The sequence below is a fragment of the Thalassophryne amazonica genome, chromosome 12 (assembly GCF_902500255.1).
Source record: "Thalassophryne amazonica chromosome 12, fThaAma1.1, whole genome shotgun sequence".
NCBI lineage: Eukaryota > Metazoa > Chordata > Actinopteri > Batrachoidiformes > Batrachoididae > Thalassophryne > Thalassophryne amazonica.
Window position 1 is genome coordinate 10050185 of NC_047114.1, and position 22730 is coordinate 10072914.

The 22730-nt window shown below is 41.5% G+C and overlaps 1 protein-coding gene across 1 annotated transcript in view; it reads left to right on the top strand.

Annotated features, from left to right (window-relative positions):
• Positions 1-9070, top strand: part of tmeff1a (transmembrane protein with EGF-like and two follistatin-like domains 1a) — a 154712-nt gene extending 145642 nt beyond the window's left edge. Inside the window, exons 9-10 of the mRNA XM_034183154.1 lie at positions 2968-3129; positions 8166-9070. Of these exons, the coding sequence (XP_034039045.1) occupies positions 2968-3129; positions 8166-8250 (247 nt within the window). The 3' untranslated portion in view covers positions 8251-9070. The remainder of the gene's footprint in view (positions 1-2967; positions 3130-8165) is intronic.
• The last annotated feature ends 13660 nt before the right edge of the window (positions 9071-22730 follow it).

Sequence of the window (22730 nt, forward strand, 5' to 3'; positions counted from 1 at the left end):
TTGTGACCATGGCTTTAGTCAGACACCTTTTGCATGTTTTGCAATGGTCAGACGGCTGTGAGCTTAGTCCTCCCCCAGCAGAAGAGAGCGGAGCTGACTGGCTGATGTTGCCCCAAAGGGAAAAAAAAACAGTCATTTACTTTCAACATGCAAAAAGACAGTGTAGAGGAGACATGAAATGCAACACACTTTTCATTCATGGTTTTACTCATAAACAAGTAATTCTGGACAGTTTATCGATATTAACGGTCCCTCTGTCATTATTATAAAGTGAAAATATTGCACATATGACATATCTTTTAAAGGAATGTGCTGAATTCTGAATGTTTGAGGTTTTAACAGACACATGTACCAAAAAGACATATTTACAAATACACATTTATTTGTAAAAACCAACACACACGTTACAGTAACTTGTGTGTTGGTTTTTACAAATAAGTAAACCAACCAACCCACATAGGGGAGGTGATGGTCTAGTGGTTAAACATTTGAGACCAGAGGATCCTCGGTTCAAATCCCAGCCTGACCGGAAAATCACTAAGGGCCCTTGGGCAAGGTCCTTAATCCCCACACTGCCGGTGTGTAGTGGGCGCCTTGCATGGCAGCAGCCTGACATCGGGGTGAATGTGAGGCATTGATGTGTAAAGCGCTTTGACCGTATGATGCAGATGGAAAAACACTATATAAATGCAGTCCATTTACCATTTACCATTCAACCAACCAGTGAAGGAGATTCATTTTCCCATAATGCCTTTTGGCAAGTGTGTCTTTTAAAGTTCAAACCTTCAGAATTAGCACATTACTTTAAAAGATATTTGCAATATTTTCACTTTGTAAAAATGACAGAGGTAACATTAATATTGATTAACTGTCCAGAATGAGTTGTTTATGAGTAAAATCATGAGTGAAAAGTGTGTTGTGTTTCATGTCTCCTCCACACTCTCTTTTTGCATGTTGAAAGTAAATGAGTCTTTTTGTTGTTGTTGTTGTTGTTTGTTTGTTTGTTTGTTTGTTTGTTTGTTTGAGGCAACAGCAGCCGGCCCGCTCTGCTCTCTTCTACTGGAGGAGGACTGAGCTCACAGCCGTCTGACTACATAAGACAGATAGATGCTCTGGCTCGTTCTTTGTTTTTGGGTTTGTGATCGCTATGGATTTTATTCAGAAGACCATAGTGGTGCTTAAACTCAAAACTGGCCTATTAGTAGCCGACAGTTCTAAAAATTAGCAGTTAGCTGTAACTTCCACTAATTTTATTTATTTATTTAGTTAGTTTGCAGTGATGCCACGCGTTACTCTAATCTAACCACTTTTTTTAGTAACGAGTAATCTAACGCGATAATCTTTCCAAATCAGTAATCAGATTAAAATTACTTCTCCAAGTCACTGTGCGTTACTATTATTTTTGTATTGTGGGTCGATAGCAGCATTAAACTTGGTCCGTGGTCAGGGGGTCGGGGTTCGACTGAACTGCCCACTTTAAGCGAGCTGCGAGCTTTTCATCCACGGTTTTCTGCAGCAGCTATGTCTCGTCGTCACCTCTTAAAGCGCGGTGACAACAGCACACCTGCACTGAGCTTTACAAAGACATTTTCATGCTTTTATTCTCCTTTATTTAGAATTCTGAGCTGAGCCGCTCCGTATCTGCTCGTTAAAAACAGCTGATCCTCTGCGACGCGTCAACAACTAACACTATTTTCCACTCAAATGCACCTAAACTCTCTTTCTGAGGACCACATGATGTGAAAACACAATAAAACTTTCTTACCTGTAAATCTGGTCATGTTTTCTGCATAAATAAATGTTATCCATTCTTTGTGTTCAAACGCCAAAGCAGGGGCGAATCCAAATGGAATGGGGGCGTGGGGCAAGGATGTGCCCCCCCCCCACAACACCCCTAGATTAAAGGTCCAGTTTTGAAGCCTTTTTTGCTACAACTACTAATACTACTTATAATAATAATAATTTCGAGAAGTAAAATGTTTAGAGAGAATTTAAATGTTAGAAAAATGTTAGAAAGAATATAATAGTTACATTTATAAACAATGTAGGTTAGAAAGTTTTACTGTTACAGTGCTGTCAACAGTTAAATATGAGGTCAAGAAAGAGGTCTTTATTTTACTTTTTATAAAACAAGTATTTATTTTCGTTGAAGTCAAGAAAGGGTGACTATAAAGTGAGTTTTGGCAAAACGAAGTATCGTTGTCATGTTGAGGTGGCAGAGGGTTGTTGTTGGCAGCTGGGGAAAGTAACTAAAAAGTAACTAGTAATCTAACTTAGTTACTTTTACAATTGAGTAATCAGTAAAGTAACTAAGTTACTTTTTCAAGGAGTAATCAATAATCAGTAATTGGATTTTTCAAAGTAACTGTGGCAACACTGTTAGTTTGTTAGTTAGTTATTTGCGGTTTATCAGTTCAGCCTTATCAAAGTTAACTTTTCAGTTCGCAGATTAGTGGTTATTGAAGCTAACTTTTTGGTTAGCTGTTCCCACCACTGCCTATAGAGCCACCAATTAGAATGTTTTAAATGTTTTTGTTCTGTGGGCAGTTATGCAGAGAAACATCTGGATCAGGTGTGAACCCACTGGCTGTAAGGTTAATGGGTAAACTCATGGAACCAGGGCTGATGAAGTGAAGCCACTGAAGTTTGAGCCATTAATCGCTCAGTTTTTTCAGGTTAATGGCACCTTCTGATCAGCCAGTTAAACATCTGAATGTGTCATTTTCACCGTCTCATTTCTGTTCCCACAAAATATCATGGAAGTGTAAATAACTTGTGTCACCCGGACAAGCGGCAGAAAATGAGTAAATGAAAACATAGGTGGAACTTCAGTGAGTCCGTCAAGCTCAGCGGAGTGGAGAGTTCAGTGTGTTCAAGAGAACTGTTTTTATCACAGCCATGTACAACACTGTGTAGCCATGAAGAAGAACGTGACATTTACACTCTGGTTGTGTTTGTGGCAAACAGATGTGACGCCGGCTACAAAGGGACTCAGTGTGACGAGCCACAGGACTTCAACATACTCTATGTTGTCCCTAGTGGACAGAAGCTGCACTACGTCCTCATTGCCGCCATAATCGGTGCCGTGCAAATCGCCATTATTGTTGCTGTGGTGATGTGCATCACAAGGTAAGGCACTGGTGAAATGTCATGGATGTTGAAAGAGTTTTAATCCTACCATCCTTCTATGCTACTTTTTAATCCCAGTATGGTAATGATTAATCCCAGCAAGTTTTAAATAGCACATTGTCCTTTTGCTACATTTTAATCCTACCATGGTATGTTTTAATCCTAGCGTGCTACATTTTAATCCCAATGTGCTGCATTTAATACCTGCGCATGCTACATGTGAATCCTAGCATGCTACATTTTAATCATAGGTGCTCCAGTAATGTAATGAGTTTTCATGCACAGAAAGGTGGAACATAAATGTTGACCATAAGATTTTATTACAGAGATTAGAGCATGCCATAGGTATTAAAGGCACTGCGCTGCGGTGGTTTGAATCATATTTATCTAATAGATTACAATTTGTTCATGTAAATGGGGAATCTTCTTCACAGACTAAGGTTAATTATGGAGTTCCACAAGGTTCTGTGCTAGGACCAATTTTATTCACTTTATACATGTTTCCGGCATTGCTTAAATTTTCATTGTTACACAGATCAATCAATCAATCAACTTTTTTCTTATATAGCGCCAAATCACAACAAACAGTTGCCCCAAGGCGCTCCATATTGTAAGGCAAGGCCATACAATAATTATGAAAAACCCCAACGGTCAAAACGACCCCCTATGAGCAAGCACTTGGCCACAGTGGGAAGGAAAAACTCCCTTTTAACAGGAAGAAACCTCCAGCAGAACCAGGAACCCCCCCCACAGTCTACGTCTAAAGCAACATAACCAAGGGATGGTCCAGGGTCACCCGATCCAGCCCTAACTATAAGCCTTAGCGAAAAGGAAAGTTTTAAGCCTAATCTTAAAAGTAGAGAGGGTATCTGTCTCCCGATCTGAATTGGGAGCTGGTTCCACAGGAGAGGAGCCTGAAAGCTGAAGGCTCTGCCTCCCATTCTACTCTTACAACCCCTAGGAACTACAAGTAAGCCCGCAGTCTGAGAGCGAAGCGCTCTAATGGGGTAATATGGTACTACGAGGTCCCTAAGATAAGATGGGACCTGATTATTCAAAACCTTATAAGTAAGAAGAAGAATTTTCTAGAATTAACAGGAAGCCAATGAAGAGAGGCCAACACGGGTGAGATATGCTCTCTCCTGCTAGTCCCCGTCAGTACTCTAGCTGCAGCATTCTGAACCAACTGAAGGCTTTTTAGGGAACTTTTAGGACAACCTGATAATAATGAATTACAATAGTCCAGCCTAGAGGAAATAAATGCATGAATTAGTTTTTCAGCATCACTCTGAGACAAGACCTTTCTGATTTTAGAGATATTGCGTAAATGCCAAAAGGCAGTCCTACATATTTGTTTAATATGCGCTTTGAATGACATATCCTGATCAAAAATGACTCCAAGATTTCTCACAGTATTACTAGAGATCAGGGAAATGCCATCCAGAGTAACGATCTGGTTAGACACCATGCTTCTAAGATTTGTGGGGCCAAGTACAATAACTTCAGTTTTATCTGAGTTTAAAAGCAGGAAATTAGAGGTCATCCATGTCTTTATGTCTGTAAGACAATCCTGCAGTTTAGCTAATTGGTGTGTATCCTCTGGCTTCATGGATAGATAAAGCTGGGTATCATCTGCGTAACAATGAAAATTTAAGCAATACCGTCTAATAATACTGCCTAAGGGAAGCATGTATAAAGTGAATAAAATTGGTCCTAGCACAGAACCTTGTGGAACTCCATAATTAACTTTAGTCTGTGAAGAAGATTCCCCATTTACATGAACAAACTGTAATCTATTAGACAAATATGATTCAAACCACCGCAGTGCAGTGCCTTTAATACCTATGACATGCTCTAATCTCTGTAATAAAATTTTATGGTCAACAGTATCAAAAGCAGCACTGAGGTCCAACAGAACAAGCACAGAGATAAGTCCACTGTCCGAAGCCATAAGAAGATCATTTGTAACCTTCACTAATGCTGTTTCTGTACTATGATGAATTCTAAAACCTGACTGAAACTCTTCAAATAGACCATTCCTCTGCAGGTGATCAGTTAGCTGTTTTACAACTACCCTCTCAAGAATCTTTGAAAGAAAAGGAAGGTTGGAGATTGGCCTATAATTAGCTAAGATAGCTGGGTCAAGTGATGGCTTTTTAAGTAATGGTTTAATTACTGCCACCTTAAAGGCCTGTGGTACATAACCAACTAACAAAGATAGATTGATCATATTTAAGATTGAAGCATTAAATAATGGTAGGGCTTCCTTGAGCAGCCTAGCAGGAATGGGGTCTAATAGACATGTTGATGGTTTGGATGAAGTAACTAATGAAAATAACTCAGACAGAACAATCGGAGAGAAAGAGTCTAACCAAATACCGGCATCACTGAAAGCAGCCAAAGATAACGATACATCTTTGGGATGGTTATGAGTAATTTTTTCTCTAATAGTCAGATGATACCCAGCTTTATCTATCCATGAAGCCAGAGGACACACACCAATTAGCTAAACTGCAGGATTGTCTTACAGACATAAAGACATGGATGACCTCTAATTTCCTGCTTTTAAACTCAGATAAAACTGAAGTTATTGTACTTGTTATTGTATTGTACTTACTTCGCTCTCAGACTGCAGGCTTACTTGTAGTTCCTAGGGTTTGTAAGAGTAGAATGGGAGGCAGAGCCTTCAGCTTTCAGGCTCCTCTCCTGTGGAACCAGCTCCCAGTTCAGATCAGGGAGACAGACACCCTCTCTACTTTTAAGATTAGGCTTAAAACTTTCCTTTTTGCTAAAGCTTATAGTTAGGGCTGGATCAGGTGACCCTGAACCATCCCTTAGTTATGCTGCTATAGACTTAGACTGCTGGGGGGTTCCCATGATGCACTGAGTGTTTCTTTCTCTTTTTGCTCTGTATGCACCACTCTGCATTTAATCATTAGTGATTGATCTCTGCTCCTCTCCACAGCATGTCTTTTTCCTGGTTCTCTCCCTCAGCCCCAACCAGTCTCAGCAGAAGACTGCCCCTCCCTGAGGCTGGTTCTGCTGGAGGTTTCTTCCTGTTAAAAGGGAGTTTTTCCTTCCCACTGTTGCCAAGTGCTTGCTCACAGGGGGTCGTTTTGACCGTTGGGGTTTTTCCGTAATTATTGTATGGCTTTTGCCTTGCAATATAAAGCGCCTTGGGGCAACTGTTTGTTGTGATTTGGCGCTATATAAATAAAATTGATTTGATTTGATTTGATAAATCACACCAAAGAGTTCACTCAAAACAAATGTTTGAATAGTTGATGCCAAAAACATGGTGAAAATTGCTAACTGAGGCTGGTTTGTTGTCCGTGTACAACAAATCAATACAGAAAAAAACTGTTGTGGTAGGAACCACTAAAGCACAAGGACTGGACCCCAGGAAGCAGGCAGCAGGACACAAAAGGTTTCAAAATCAAGGTGTTTTATTCTCCAACATGACAGTGATACTTCAGTGGTGACAAACAATCCCAAGTGGCAGGTTATGGGAACAAAACAAACAAGGGGACAAACAAAAAACCAGCCGGAGATGAACACTTACTGCTGGACGAAAACACAGGTGTTGCATGACAGAACGTGATACAGGAACAACGAACAGAAGGAGTCGACCGGCAGTGAGGAACCGAATGCGTGTGACTTAAATACTGACTAACAAATTAGTGACAGGTGAGGTGAAAGATCAGGAGCGGGACGAACATAGCACGTGAGGACTGCAGGAATACCCAAGTGACTAACAACGCAATTGAATAAACGCAAACATGGAAATAACAACACAAATGAGACAGACCAGGTGTAAAATCTATCAGAAAACATCACAAAGATAAAACAGATCCTGGAACATAAATAAAAATGAATACATGACCATTCTAACTATGATCTCGAGGGCAGGGATCCTCAAACATCCAAGAGATGTCAAACGCCGTGCCCAGCTGTCTAGCCTGACCATGACAACTGTGTGTAGCCCATTGAACAAAAAAACGAGACAGAGGGACATGCTGAGGATTGCACTCATACACGCACCGCAGACAGCCAGCAACCAGACACAAACGCCCACACGCACCACACACACACACACACACACACACACAGATATACACCAAAACACGCTTGCGCATCCACACACACTCACACATGACACAGAAGGGAGACGCCTACTCACACATCCAAGAACGCAGTCACAGACTCAGGCAGCCCAGCAACAGGTGACAGGACACACAGACGACGAGGACAAAAAGACACAGGGACAACTCAAAAAAACCCGGCCACAGTTAAATTATGCCATGAAATCATTAAATTGGTAGCTGCCTCATGAAATTTGATGAACAACCAAGAGAAGAATTATAAACCTCAATTCCAGCTACATGCTAACTAGCCAAATGTGCTACTTTCAGTGACTGAGCAAAGCTATTTTGGTCACAATTCCAAATAAGAAAGGAAATAATTTGTTGTATTCGTTCTGATCAATCAATCAATCAATCAACTTTTTTTTTATATAGCGCCAAATCACAACAAACAGTTGCCCCAAGGTGCTTTATATTGTAAGGCAAGGCCATACAATAATTATGAAAAACCCCAACGGTCAAAACGACCCCCTGTGAGCAAGCACTTGGCTACAGTGGGAAGGATCTCAGGTGTAACTGCAAATTTAAGAATCCAGGCAGGACTCGTGCACATGAAAGATTTTCTGCCTTGTGTTTAGGAAAGTCTTTTTCTTTCACTCTACTGTGAAGATGAGTGGAACAAATTTCTGTATGTTGGTGTCTTGGTGGCTTCCCTCACCTTGTTTGTGTGATTAAACTTACAGTGAGGGTGAAAATATGAAACATTTCATACCTGAATCTGTTTATTTATTTATTTATTATTTCTTCAGCTAAAATATGTTGATGAAACATTAAATTAATGATATGGAAAGATGGAGAATGTTTGTTTTTTTCATGGACGTGATGCAACCTTATTATTTAATTATTTTTTTATTATTCATTTATTTATTTATTATTAATTACTTTCTTCCACAGAAAATGTCCAAAAAACAACAGAGGTCGTCGTCAAAAACAGAACCTGGGACACTTTTCCTCGGACACTAACTCCAGGATGGTATAGCCGTGTTTCTCGCTCCTTTTTGATAAGTTTTTTCTTACAGCGTGGGAATGTCCTTTTTAAATGTGTGGTTTAATTTTCATTACTTCTGGAAAAATGTAAAAATTAAGAAAGAAGAGGATGTTTATTTCAGGGGCCTTATTTTGCCTTTTGGAATTTGTGGTCGTCAGTGACACAGTCTTTTTTCTTTCTTTCTTTCTTTTCTTTTTAACTGCCGGAAGCCGAACCAACAAAATCTTGTCACTTTCCATCATTACATGTTCACCGTCCTAATAAAAGATTTTTTGCTTATGCAGTAACATCTGCCCCTCTGGAATGTGCTATTTATTAAAAATAATTATTTGACCTTCTTTTTTATTTTTATTATTAATCTGCAGCTGATCACCAAATGTTTTTATTTTAAATAATATGTTAATATAAAATTCCACATGAAGGTTTCAGTGTGTTTTAACAAGCAAATAATTTATTACAGTCGTATTTGAAAGCTTTTTATGTTCATCTTTGTTTCGAAATAAGTTAATTTTTAACTTGGGGTTGCTGTATAATCGCATGATTCGTGAAATCTGTGTACTGTGGTGTAGTATGAACTTTTTAAAAGCCGGCAGAATCGACGCCTCCTCTAGGGCGGCGCCGCTGAGGGTCTATGGCGGCGGTGCAAGATGGTGGCAGGAAATGGTGTTGGACTGACAGAGGAGGAACCTCCTGGTTTTCAGAGGACAAAACAAGAACACTCACAGACGTCACTGACAGCAGAGGAAGACACTTTTGCTTTGATGAGGAAACGATTTGTTGGTCAGGTTTCCTGCTCTGGAAAATAATGAAACGACCCTGCTCCTGACATCTTCACCAGGAACATGTTTGTGTTTGAACAGCAGCATTTGGGTCACTAGATCAACTTATTAACTAGGTGTGCACTCACACCAGGAGTAATAGTTAACTAACACAGTAGGGGTTCTGTAGGACTTTGTGACATCATAAGGATGCAAATTAAAGTCAGAAATCTGATCATCGCCAGGATATTTACAGAGCTTTTTGACATCATAAGGTCAGTTCTTGAAAAATGTACTTCACAATATCAAAGAGATTTTAACAAGACTTTAAATTAGATTTAAGGTGGCATCACGTCTCAAAGAAATTTACATCAGTTCTGTCCAGTATTTTGTAAGATAAACTGCGTAGAGACAGAGCGGGCGATCACATCTCCACCATCTGACAGGAGTCATTATTATTCATTTCAAACTAACATCATTTACCCTGGAAATCAGCATCGTGGCACCAACCTGCGAAAATTAGGTTCCACCACAGGGAGGCCGGACTTGGTCTTTGACATCGGTTGAGGAGCTCTGGGCTCCACACATCATGGTACCGGTTGCATTCACATGAGCAGCTGACAACAGAGATTTTGTCCTGAGGGATGGACGAAGCTGAGGTTTAGTTTTATTGCCTAATGTTACTTAAAGACAACACACCAGACCCATTAGCTTGTGTAGTTAGCATAAAACTAACTACGTGTGAGCTAGCTAAGCTTATACACAGGTTCAGTCCAGGTGATAAACATGCTGATTCGGCAAATTGTTGACTCAGAATTGACATGGGCATGAATGTGATGGTGAATATGGGCTAGTTAGCCTGGAAGCTAGCACAATTACACACCAAATGATGTTAGCATAAATGAAAGTGCAAAAACTCTGCTAATATTTTTGTTCAGCGGGACTTTGTCAGTCTGTAACATGACACGTTGGAGCAGGTGTAACGAAAACCACTGACTTTGAACTCAAGTCATTTGACTGCAGATGTCACAAAGGCTGTGGTTAATAAGCAGCTTGTGATTGGACAGCAACAGCGAATATGATGAATTACGAGGGCTGTCAATAAAGTATAGGTCCTTTTTATTTTTTTCAAAAACTATATGGATTTCATTCATATGTTTTTACGTCAGACATGCTTGAACCCTCGTGCGCATGCGTGAGTTTTTCCACGCCTGTCGGTGATGTCATTCGCCTGTGAGCACTCCTTGTGGGAGGAGTTGTCCAGCCCCTCGTCGGAATTCCTTTGTCTGAGAAGTTGCTGAGAGACTGGCGCGTTGTTTGATCAAAATTTTTTCTAAACCTGTGAGACACATCGAAGTGGACACGGTTCGAAAAATTAAGCTGGTTTTCAGTGAAAATTTTAACGGCTGATGAGAGATTTTCAGGTGATACTGTCGCTTTAAGGACTTTTCACGGTGCGAGACGTCGTGCAGCGCTCCCAGGCGCCGTCGTCAGCCTGTTTCAAGCTGAAAACCTCCACATTTCAGGCTCTATTGATCCAGGACGTCGTGAGAGAACAGAGAAGTTTCAGAAGAAGTCGGTTTCAGCATTTTATCTGGATATTCCACTGTTAAAGGAGATTTTTTTAATGAAAGATGTGCGGACGGGTCCGCGCGTCGGGACGCAGCTGACGCGGTGCGGCGGCACAGGAAAAACACCTCCGTGTTGATAACCATTTGTAAAATCCAGGCGGCTTTTGATGGCTTTCAGTGGAGTGAGTATATGAGAAATTGTTTAACAGCTGGACATGTTCCAACTTGTCCTTAAGGCTTCAAACAGAGGTGTTTTTCCTGTGGCGGAGCGTCGCGGCGGCTGCGAGCCGACACTGCAATCCGTCCGCACGTCTTTCATTAAAAAAATCTCCTTTAACAGTGGAATATCCGGATAAAATGCTGAAACCGACTTCTTCTGAAACTTCTCTGTTCTCTCACGACGTCCTGGATCAATAGAGCCTGAAATGTGGAGGTTTTCAGCTTGAAACAGGCCGACGACGGCGCCTGAGAGCGCTGCATGACGTCTCGCACCGTGGGAAGTCCTTAAAGCGACAGTATCACCTCAAAATCTCTCATCAGCCGTTAAAATTTTCACTGAAAACCAGCTTAATTTTTCGAACCGTGTCCATTTCGATGTGTCTCACAAGTTTAGAAAAAATTTTGATCAAACAAAGCGCCAGTCTCTCAGCAACTTCTCAGACAAAGGAATTCCGACGAGGGGCTGGACGACTCCTCCCACAAGGAGTGCTCACAGGCGAATGACGTCACCGACAGGCGTGGAAAAACTCACGCATGCGCACGAGGGTTCAAGCATGTCTGACGTAAAAACATATGAATGAAATCCATATAGTTTTTGAAAAAATAAAAAGGACCTATACTTTATTGACAGACCTCGTACAGTGAAATGAACTGAAATTCATTCTAAAATTGTACAGAGAACGTGTTCGAGTGAGTGAAGCCTTACGGTGGGCGTGGTGTAATGAAAAGGTCGGTAAACGTAACTCTGCAAACACCTGTTTTTATACTTTTTCATTTCTTTTAATAATCATTGTTTCAAGTGTTTCCAAATCACCATCTTTAACTTGTTTCTTAACTGAATTGCTGTGTGGCTGAAAATTCCTTTGATCAAAATGTGAAAAGTTAAAAAATAAATAAATAAATAATTAAAATAATTTTAAAAGTGCAGTATTTACTGCATTACAATATTTAGACTCTGTAGTCAAACTTTGACACAGTATCAGATCTGATTCAATGAAATAAAATAATAAAAAAAAAACCTCACATTCAGTTGTTTTTGGTCCGAATCAGCACAACTGAGTGTGTTTGTGACAATTTAAACCTTCTGTTGTTGATTTTTGACGTATTCTGGGTCTACACTTTAGCTTCAGAGACTTTTGGTCTGAGTTGAGTTTTTACTTTTCTGTAACATCTGTCTGTCTCACACTAGAGAACAGTGACGTAAATTCTATTTGTATTGGATTTGTTGGAGTGAACGCAACAGGAAGTCGGTTTTATTGGTTCACGTTATTTTGATCACAGATATGAAGCATCAAACCTGCAATGTTTCGAAATTAGTTAATGAAATCATTGGGTAGCAGCCTGATTTTTACCTGATCAACAACATTATTCACTCAAGAACACGCTTATTTTTAAGCTAGCTGGCATGGCGTGCCATTGTAGTAAAGGGGCTGGGCTTATTTTCTGGGTAACTAAGTCAACAGGTAATTAGTGACAACTAACTACAAACTAACTATCAGCTTCCAGGACTGTGAGAACAGAACTTAATCAATTAAAAGATGTCACTGATTACATTCCATCACCTCAAAATACTGCAGAATCACAACAGCTTCTGATTGGATGTCAGATTAAAGCGTCATCACTGTGGAGTGCTTCCATAGATTGTAGCTAATTACCTGGAAATCAAATCAACTTTTCTGCCATAATTCATGTGTGACCTCAACGTCTGCGTCTGTGGGTCATAGGTCAGCCCCACCCCTTGTTGTTGAGCGTTGCTGCCGTGACTTTAAATGTGACTAGAATGTGTTTGACATGTTAATATTCTGCATGTAGACTCTGAGGCTGTTTTTGGTCTCTGACAAAATAAAAATGTTTTTTAACGCACATTTTTTGATCCTGTGTTTCTTGTTAAAGAAGTGTTAGCCTAATTCTGTGTGTGTGTGTGTGTGTGTGTGTGTGTGTGTGTGTGTGTGTGTGTGTGTGTGTGTGTGTGTGTGTGTGTGTGTGTGTGTGTGTGTGTGTGTGTGATTTCTAACATCACAGAAAGACAGACGCAAGGAACTGTTCCCTGTTAGCCTGACCAACAGAGCCGCAGTATAGAGTGCAAACCTCAGCCACCTTAGCCAACCTGTTCTATGATGTCATAAAACCCAGCAGGGCTTTATGGCATCATAGAACAGGCTGAGATTTAAATCAGAACTCTGCATGACATTATTTATAGAGCTTTGTGATGTCATAAAACATAATTCCCTTCACATTCTTTATGTTATTGATATTACAAAATTGGATGTCATTTTTAGTATCTATTCGATGCCACAATTCTCGAAGGCCCAAGTCTGTGTCTGTTATTAGTTAATTAGTGAGTTATATAGATTGTCAGTTTTTCAGGCAACATGTAAAATTACCTGAAGATGTGTAGTGTGATTTTTCTAAGCAAAATTGTAACTTGAAGTATGTTTTTTAATCACACTATATATGTGGTCTGTTAGAAAAGTATCCGACCTTTTTATTTTTTTCAAAAACCGTATGGATTTGAATCACGTGTGATTGCATCAGCCAAGCTTGAACCTTCGTGTGCATGCGTGAGTTTTTTCACGCCTGTCAGTTGCGTCATTCGCCTGTGAGCAGGCTTTGTGTGAGCAGTGGTCTACCCCTCTCGTTGGATTTTTATTGCGAATAAATGTCTGAACGATTTGGAGCTTTGCTGCATCAATTTTTTTCCAGAAACTGTGAGAGACCTCCAGGTGAACACCATTCGGAAAATTCAAATGGCTTTGAGGGACGGTTTTATGGGGATTACACAGATTAAGGAGTGCTCCAGCCGGTTTAAAGACCGCCCACAGCTGCTGAGAGCGCGCCGCGCTCCGCGCGCCGATCGACAGGCTGAAACCCCGCTGAAACAACCAGATCATTTCCAACGTGAAGGCTTTGTTGATCCGGGACGTCGTCTGACTTACACAAAAATGGCAGGAGACGTGGACATCAGTACTTTTTCGGCACATTCCACTGTTACAGGAGTTTTTGTCATGGAAAGAAAAGCGTACGGATGCGCCACCGTCCCGCTCATGGCGCGGCACAAAACCACCTCCGTTATTTATGTCTCTCCAAGTGTAATTTACAGGGCTTTAAAATCGATTTTAAAATTTTTGATTCATTGTGCCCCGGACACTAATTCACAGGGCACAGTGAATCAACTTAGAATATAATAAAGGAGAACCAAAGAACACAACTCTATCACAACGAATAAAAATGCATTTTTAAAAGACTTAAAAACACACAATGTGGGGGACAACCTAGAGAGTCTGGGTGCTACAACACAAAAAGCTCAGTGACCCCTCACTTTAAGTCATGTTTGGCATGCCGTACACAGCAGATATATTTTATTTGGAAAAAAAATGCTCGCCTTAGGTTGCACGCGGTACACGCTGGCCTGTTCGGATTGTAATTAAACTGCACCCTAGCCAGCCACTACTACACAGTAACTAAAGTGTGATGCTTGCTACCTGACCTGAGTACCAAATGAACTGTGAAAATAAGGGCTCCGGTGAGCTGGTCGTGATCTAATATATAAGGCTGACCCTGTGTGTGTGTGTGTATGTGTGTGTCTGTGTGTGTGTGTTCGTGCATGTACGCTTTCAACCTAAGGACTGAAGTGACCTCCCACTTGGTGCCCCCAGTCACCATACCAAGTTTTGTGTTGATTGCTTAATTACTGTGGCTGTGCATAGCGAACACACGTACACACACACACACACACACGGTCACCTTTTTATATTAGATGAACTTTGTTTGTTATAGAATTCAGAGAATGCTAGTTCATATATACAGCAAAAAGAAGAGGTTGTGACCAAGTGGTTAGTGTGCTTGGTTTAAGTGCAGAAGGTTGCTGGTTCAAATCCCACCCCTGCCACGTTTCTCCATATAATGTGGAGTTGCGTCAGAAAGGGAACTGGTGTAAAACTTGTGCCAAATCAGCATGCAGACCCACCTCGACCCACCCAAATCTGCTGTGGCCCCCAGGAGTTAACACAAGAGAGCAGCCAAAGGAACTTACTTTTTCCAAAGTCCAAGCACAAACAATATTGTCAAATGTTCTGGGAACCAAAAAGTAACTTTCATTACAAACATTACCAGAATGCTTGGCCTATCATTCTCCAACCATTTGACAAATGTTCTTGGGAACTTGAGGCCATGAGAATTTTGCTTCTCATGGTCTGAGAGACCTTCAGGTACCTTTTGAAAAACTCCAGGTGGGCTGCCATGTGCCTTTTACTAAGGAGTGGCTTCCGTCTGGCCACTCTACCATACAGGCTGGTGGATTGCTGCAGAGATGGTTGTCCTTCTGGAAGGTTCTCCTCTCTCCACAGAGGAATGCTGGAGCTCTGACAGTGACCATCGGGTTCTTGGTCACCTCCCTGAGTAAGGACCTTCGCTCTCAGTTGTTCAGTTTAGACGGTTGGCCAGCTCTTGGCCAACCGTTTCTTGCTCAGTCCGTGCAAGAAACATAGGAGGTCTGATATCCCCGTACAGACCAAGCAAGCAAGGTTAATAATTCATTTATTATATGGTTATTATATATATATATATATATATATATATATATATATATATATATATATATATATATATATATATATATATATATTTTGGTTGCTTTTCAGTAGTGTGACTATCCGAGAAATTGTGGTTGAGGTGAGCATGTCACAACATGTCCTGTGAGACTTCAACACGGTGGCACTTTTGCTCCGTCAGCAGCTTCGTGCCGAAGCCATCGACATGAATTTTGCTGCAACTCTTCATGGCCAAATCTTCTGTCACAGTGGAATGTGTCGAAAAAGTGCTGATGTCCACCTCTTCCGCAATTTCTCGGACAGTCACACTACAGTCCCGCATCACCACAGCGTTCACTTTGGAAATGATCCGGTCATTTCAGCATGTTGATGGCTGACCGGAGCACAGCTCGCTCTCCACCGTTGTGCAGACATCTTTAAACTGGTTGTACCGGCCAGAGGATCGTCACCGAAAAGTTGTCTGAATAATCCGAATGGTTTCCACCTGGCTGTCGCCCAGTTTCTGGCAAAATTTGATGCAGTCACGCTGCTCCAGTCATTCCGCCATTTTCCTTGCAAAGAAAAAACGACGAGAAACTCCACCCATCCTCACACAAAGGCTGTTCACAAGCAAATGACGCAATCGACAGGCATGAAAAAACTCACGCATGCGCACAAAGGTTCAAGGTTGGCTCATGCAAGCACACGTGATTCAAATCCATCAGGTTTTTGAAAGAAATAAAAAGGTCGGATACTTTTCTAACAGACCTCGTATATATATATATATATAAACACGCAAGCAAACCGGAATATGAAAGCTGTTGACTGATTGCAGTCAGACCTGTTTGCTTCACCCTGTTGTGTCTGATGATTTGCGGATGTCCACGCTGGTTATACGGTCGCAAATTGAGCTTTATCGGCAACACGTTAGGCAGCATCACTCCAACAGCTGTCAGGGTGCGGAGTCATCCATCAAATGTGAAAATACATCAACTCCATCAAATGTGAAATGGTAATTCTGTATCAGAATCCACATCGATACTTTCATATAGTAGCTTAAATTCACCCATTTCGGCAGTTGCGGTACACAACTTTCTCTCGCTCTCAGTTAACAGCGCTAACAGCTAGTAGCGTGCGCAGCTGGTGTTCTGTAGAATTGTGTGTCTCGTCACATAAATCGACGGTTCCATGTCCCAAAAATACTGCACATGCATGTGCATGCGTGCGCATGTGCGTCCTCAAACGATTAACCAATCAGATTTGCGGAAAAAATGTAATTGGATTAGAATATATTTTATAATTATGTAAATATACAGCTTTGCATAACAGGTTTTAGGTGTTCTGGAGGTGTGTTAGAGTTCAGAGAATTGTAAAAACCTGATTAAATACAACAATTATTCTAGGCCAGGGGTGGCCAAGTTTGGTCCTCGAGAGCCACATTCCTGACACTCTTAGTTGTCTCCCTGCTCCAACACACCTCAATCCATTGAAAGGCTCATTAAAAGTCTGCTAACGAGTCTTTCATTGGATTCAGGTGTGTTGGAGCAGGGAGACAACTAAGAGTGTCAGGAATGTGGCTCTCAAGGACCGAACTTGGCCACCCCTGTTCTAGGCGCTGGGTGTAATAATGCAGTTTAAAGTGGATATGACACTTAAAGACAACATAGTCTTATTACATGTAACAAAGGTTATATAATTCGGTCAACCTAAACGTTTTAGGAAAGTGTACACGGTTCTCCCGTTATTTATAACATCTGAACGTCCCCCCACTGAAAAATGTGCACGCCCCGTGACCAGCTTCCTGATGAGCACCAAGCCTAAAATACGTCACTACGTGTAGACCGTATCGGCTTGCGCGCCTGGCGGCCGTTGTTAACACTTTGTTTAGCCGCAGCTTTGATTAAACACAGCTCTCAGGGACTTGTTTGTGGATATGCCTGACCAGTGTGTCGCAGCATATTGCACAAACATAAGGGCAAAAGGTTTTAGTCTTTTCAAGTCCAGGCAGATTGATCGAAAGCCGCGGTGTTGTGTGATGCACGAAATGTCCAGCTGCCGCTCCCTCCGCTCGCACACACACATTTGCTCCCATCAGCAGACACTTTCCTCTACCGTCTCCATGTTCTCACCACTCACAGGAACACCTAAAATGTCAACCCCAAATAATATGTTCACAATAATCTTGAAATGGTCAAGGAACTTACGTAGTAAACACAGCGGGGGCACGTAAACACGGCGGCACGTAAACACGGCGCCGGCACGTAAACACAGCGCTGGCACGTTCACTGTTGTTTTGGGCAATCTTTTTCGAAACTTTCGCCATTTATTTCCTATTCTTTCATGAAAATAACATAACTAAACATGGATGAATGCAATGCCAGACACTCGAAAACGGCAAAAACCCGAAGGTAATGACGGTGGTCCACAAGTAATAGCTACACTGTTACAGCTCCGTATGTTGGGAAGGTGTCGTAGCACGGACCCACAACAGGGGGCACAAATGAACGGACAATGAATAAGCCAAAAGGTAACAATTTAATGTTGTGATAACACACAACTAAATACACAAAATTTGCAAAGTCAATTAACACCAGGTGACGTGTGGGCAGGCTCGAAGATAGAAGACCGCGGACGAGAGAGAAGCCGCGTCCCACACGGCTTCCACCACCAACGGTCTGAACAACACCGGAGCCGCCAAGTCCCGAGTCCCCAGGTGGCCTCTGTCTTCGGCTGTCGACCCTGGTAACTGCTGGCAGAAACCAAAGACAAGATGAATGAGTGTGAGTCCGCACACTCAGTAATCCACAGTCTGCACACAGTTAGGAGGGAGCACCTCCACCTCCAATCACACACTCGTGCAGCTCCTGTTTAATCCACTTATCTGGTTTGGGGTGTGAGGCGAAGCCGTCGCTGTCACACCAAACTCCAATCCCACAGATAAGGACGAACACCACAGGATAACGGCTGCAAAAGAAGTTCAGATTATCACTCAACGGTTTGAGTCAGCAGAGAAATTACCTCTTCGGTAGTCGATTTCTCGGCGGGGAGGTGGAGTTGCAGTCCGGCTTATATAGTGGTGTAGATGAGTGACAGCTGGTGCGATGAGTGACAGCTGTCACTTCTTCTGGGTCTGGCGCCCTCTCGTGCTTGGAGCCCGCACTCCAAGCAGGGCGCCCTCTGGTGGTGGTGGGCCAGCAGTACCTCCTCTTCAGCGGCCCACATAACACCGTAACAATAACAAAGGCAGTAAACAGACGCTCAAATCGAAAATGCTATACAGTAATTAGAGTGTTATAAACAGCAGCAACAAAAATCAAAGCCTCCCTTACCATTCCATATTCTGCACCCTTTCAAAATCCATCGGAATTGGCACGTCTCTTGCCTCTGCTTCAGCTCCGCCATAAACACCGTTGGCATTATTTTCGCTGCCAGAATGCTCCTGTTTGAATGTTCGTCCAAAGATACGGCTCCAATCTGTGGGGTCTAATCACTGCTGCGACAATCTCAGGATCCGAGTCAGAAATAATCCACACTTGAAGAGGAGTCAGAAAAGTTCTTGATCTCGTCACTGTCCATGATGAGGTCCATCTGTTCCTGTTGTCGATCCAACAGACAAAGACGGGACTCTCCATTCTGTAATGTCACGGCATCACGTGACAGTAGTAGTAGTAGTAGTATAAAAACATGAACATATTTCACCTGTCCTAGCCACATTACACTGGCTTCCTGTCCAGTACAGGATCCAATTTAAATTACTGTTAATGGTTTTAAAGCTCTTCATGGCCTGGCCCCTAACTACATAGCTACTGCCATTCATCCTGCTGTTGCTCCCAGGTCTCTGAGATCTTCCAGTAAAGGTCTCCTTCATGTCCCCCGAACTCGTCTCAAGTTAAAAGGGGACAGAGCTTTTGCAGTCGTTGGTCCCCGACTGTGGAACCAACTGCCTCCTGATATCAGAGATACCCCATCTATTACTGTTTTAAATCCAAGCTCAAGACATACCTTTTTACACTAGCATTCCCTACTAATTAACCGTTAACTGGTTATGCCATGTCTTGTCATGTCAATGATTGTTGTGTTTGTATCTTGCTGCTGATGTTGTAATCAGTTGTTTTGTTTCTTTGAATATTTCTTGCTTATTTATTTATTTATTTATTTTTAACTATGTACAGCACTTTGGTCAGTGTAAACTGTGTTTAAATGTGCTTTAGAAATAAATTTTACTTACTTACTTACTTACTTACTTACAAGAGGTATCGATAAGGGAATCGATAAGGAATTGGATCAATAAGCAGAATCGATAATGGCATTGATATGGGTAAAATCTTATCAATACCCATCTCTACCTGTGACACACCCACCTTTTACCTGACTTTAGGGTGATAAGGTTACATCATATGACAGTGTTGGTTCTACTGGATCTGAGCGCAGCTTTTGATACAGTGTACCACACTGTCCTTTTAGCTCATTTGAGGAACATCAGCCTCTCTGGTACTGTGTACAAATGGTTTACTTCGTATCTTACAGACAGGACTTTTATGGTAAGTCTCGATACCTGCTCTTCTCATGTTCATGAAGTCACATGTGGTGTGCCCCAGGGTTCGATTTTGGGACCAGTCCTTTTTAACCTGTATATGCTCCCGCTTGGTTGTGTCATCAGGAGACATGGAGTTAGCTTTCACAGCTACGCAGATGATACACAGATGTATGTCTCTGTGTCTCCTGATGACACAAGACCAGTGGACACACTTTTTAACTGTATCTCAGATATCGAATCCTGGATGGCAGAAAACTTTCTCCAGCTCAACGAGGACAAAACCGAAGTTTTAGTTATTGGTCCTGAGGCCCTGAGAATGAAACTTTTACCAAAACTTCAGTCACTTTCTTTTAATTCATCTCCACAAGTGAGAAACTTGGGCGTAATTTTAGACTCTGAGCTGACTTTTATTCCACACATTAAACATGTTACTAAAATAGGTTTTTACCATCTTAAGAACATTGCCAGAGTCCGCCCCATTCTCTCTCGAGCCAACACGGAGACGCTGATGCATGTTTTTGTCACTAGTCGTATTGACTATTGTAATGCCCTGCTTTCTGGTCTTCCTAAGAAGAATATATCCGGCCTCCAAAATTCTGCAGCTCGTGTCCTGACAAAGACTACAAAGCGGGAGCATATTACACCGGTTTTAAAATCGCTGCATTGGCTACCCGTGTCTTTTAGGATCGATTATAAGGTTCTTTTAATGGTTTTTAAATGTCTTAATGGTCTTGGCCCGACGACGTGGATTTTTGTGGGTTTATGTTTTTACGTGGGTCAATGGTAGTTCAACGGTACTGTTTTTACTTTGTGAAGCACTCTGTGTTGCATTTAATTGTATGAAAAGTGCTCTCTAAATAAAGTTTTATTGATTGATATGCCCAAATGTCCTGCAGTATACTAAAAATGTTTTGTTGATTTTTTTTTTTCCTGCAGTATACTAAAAATGTTTTGTTGATTTTTTTTTTTTCTTCTATTCCTTGATCCAGCTTAGCCCAAAGATCATGTGGTATCTGTTCAAGGTCAGAACCAACACTTTCCCTACAAGATTGAACCACTACAAACACATGGAAGACCTCAGGGATCAATACCAGGTTTACTCAACTTGTAAAGTTGAGTTCAATATCTAAAACTTGTAAGAGCTCTTTATGTTAAAGAGAGGTAGCAAGTGGACATAAACAAAGCTGCAATGTTTGAGTGTATATTGATCATTAAAATATTTGTGATTGATTGGTATCAATAATGAGTGAATGTGTTTGTCTGTCTATATGTGGCCCTGCAACAGACTGGCGTCCTGTCCAGGGTGTACCCCACCTCATATCCTGTGAATACTGGTATAGGCTCGAGCCTTCATAATGACGTCACACAGTAATCATATGATGAAGTCACACATACTCAAAAACACCATTACAGACAGGTGTGTGTGTGGGGAGGGGGGGTTGCAGTTATGTTTTGAACTTGACCTTCAAAATGACCTTCATTTTGGGATGTTGACATTTTTGTTTTTGAGGAAATAAGTTGATATCTCATTAATGCGACTCCAACAAGGGTGCGATGGATCTAATAGTGATCTGGGTACCACTGGACAGTGGGCGATCTGTGGCTTTGCATCTGACCTTTAGCTTTGACCCTGACTTTCAAATGACCTTTTTCAATACTTGCTGATGTCTCAAAAACTGATTTGATAGATCAGCACCAAAGTAAAATTAAAATAATTCTTGGGACATTTTGGAATATTACAAAGTAGCATTCACCTTGGCAGCCAATTTCAATTTCATTTTATTTTCATTAATATAGAGCCAAATCACAACAAAGCTACCTCAAGGCCCTTCACACAAGTAAGGTCTAACCTTACAACCCCTCAGAGCAAGCACACAGGCGACAGTGGTAAGGAAAACCTCCCACTGATAATTTGAGGAAGAAACCTCAAGCAGACCAGACTCAAAGGGGTGATCCTCTACTTGGGCCATGCTACCGACATAAATGACAAAACAAATTACAAAACGAATATACAGGAAATGTTACCAGTGCACAGGATGGGAGGGTTGCAGAAGTAGCCACCATTCCCATCTCTGTCTGGAGCCGCACCTCAAACAGAGACAAAAAAGAGAATCAGGCATCAGAAAGACAACAAACACAGTATAATTTGTTAGCATTAAGCAACATGAAGAACAGAAGAAATACTGAGGTGATTGCCGGCCACTAGCCCTAAGGTTCACTAAAAGACCCAGAATTTAGATAAAATTGAGGCCGCGGCCCGCTCCATTTCCTAATAAAATAAATTAAAAACAGTAAACAGCACAGTAACATACTATGTCAGTATTCTAGCCATACGAAAGGGAAAATAAGTGCGTCTTAAGTCTGGACTTGAAAGTTTCTACAGAATCTGACTGTTTTATTGATGCAGGAGATCATTCCACAAAGCAGGTCCACGATAAGCGAAGGTTCTGTGACCCACAAACTTTTTATTCTCCCTAGGGACAAAAAGTAGTCCTGCACCCTGAGAACGAAGAGCCCGGGCTGGTACGTAGGGTTTAATTAGGTCAGCTAGGTAGGTAGGTGCCAGTCCGTGAATAATTTTATAGGTTAGTAGCAGAACCTTAAAATCCATTTTGAATTTGTGTTTCTGTGCTAGAATTAGCAGCGGGAGCATTTTGGCACCTCTGGATCTGCCTCTCGCCACATATTTGAAGAAGTTGATTATGAGTAGAACATCCCACCTTTGAAAGTTTAAATAAATGTATTTGTGGCTCCACCCACTCTTTTTGTGGATCAACTGTGAACATTTAAGGAAGTTGGTTCCAGGTCCATTAGCAATGATCGTGCATATAGATCTTTGCGTGGCGTTGCTATTCAG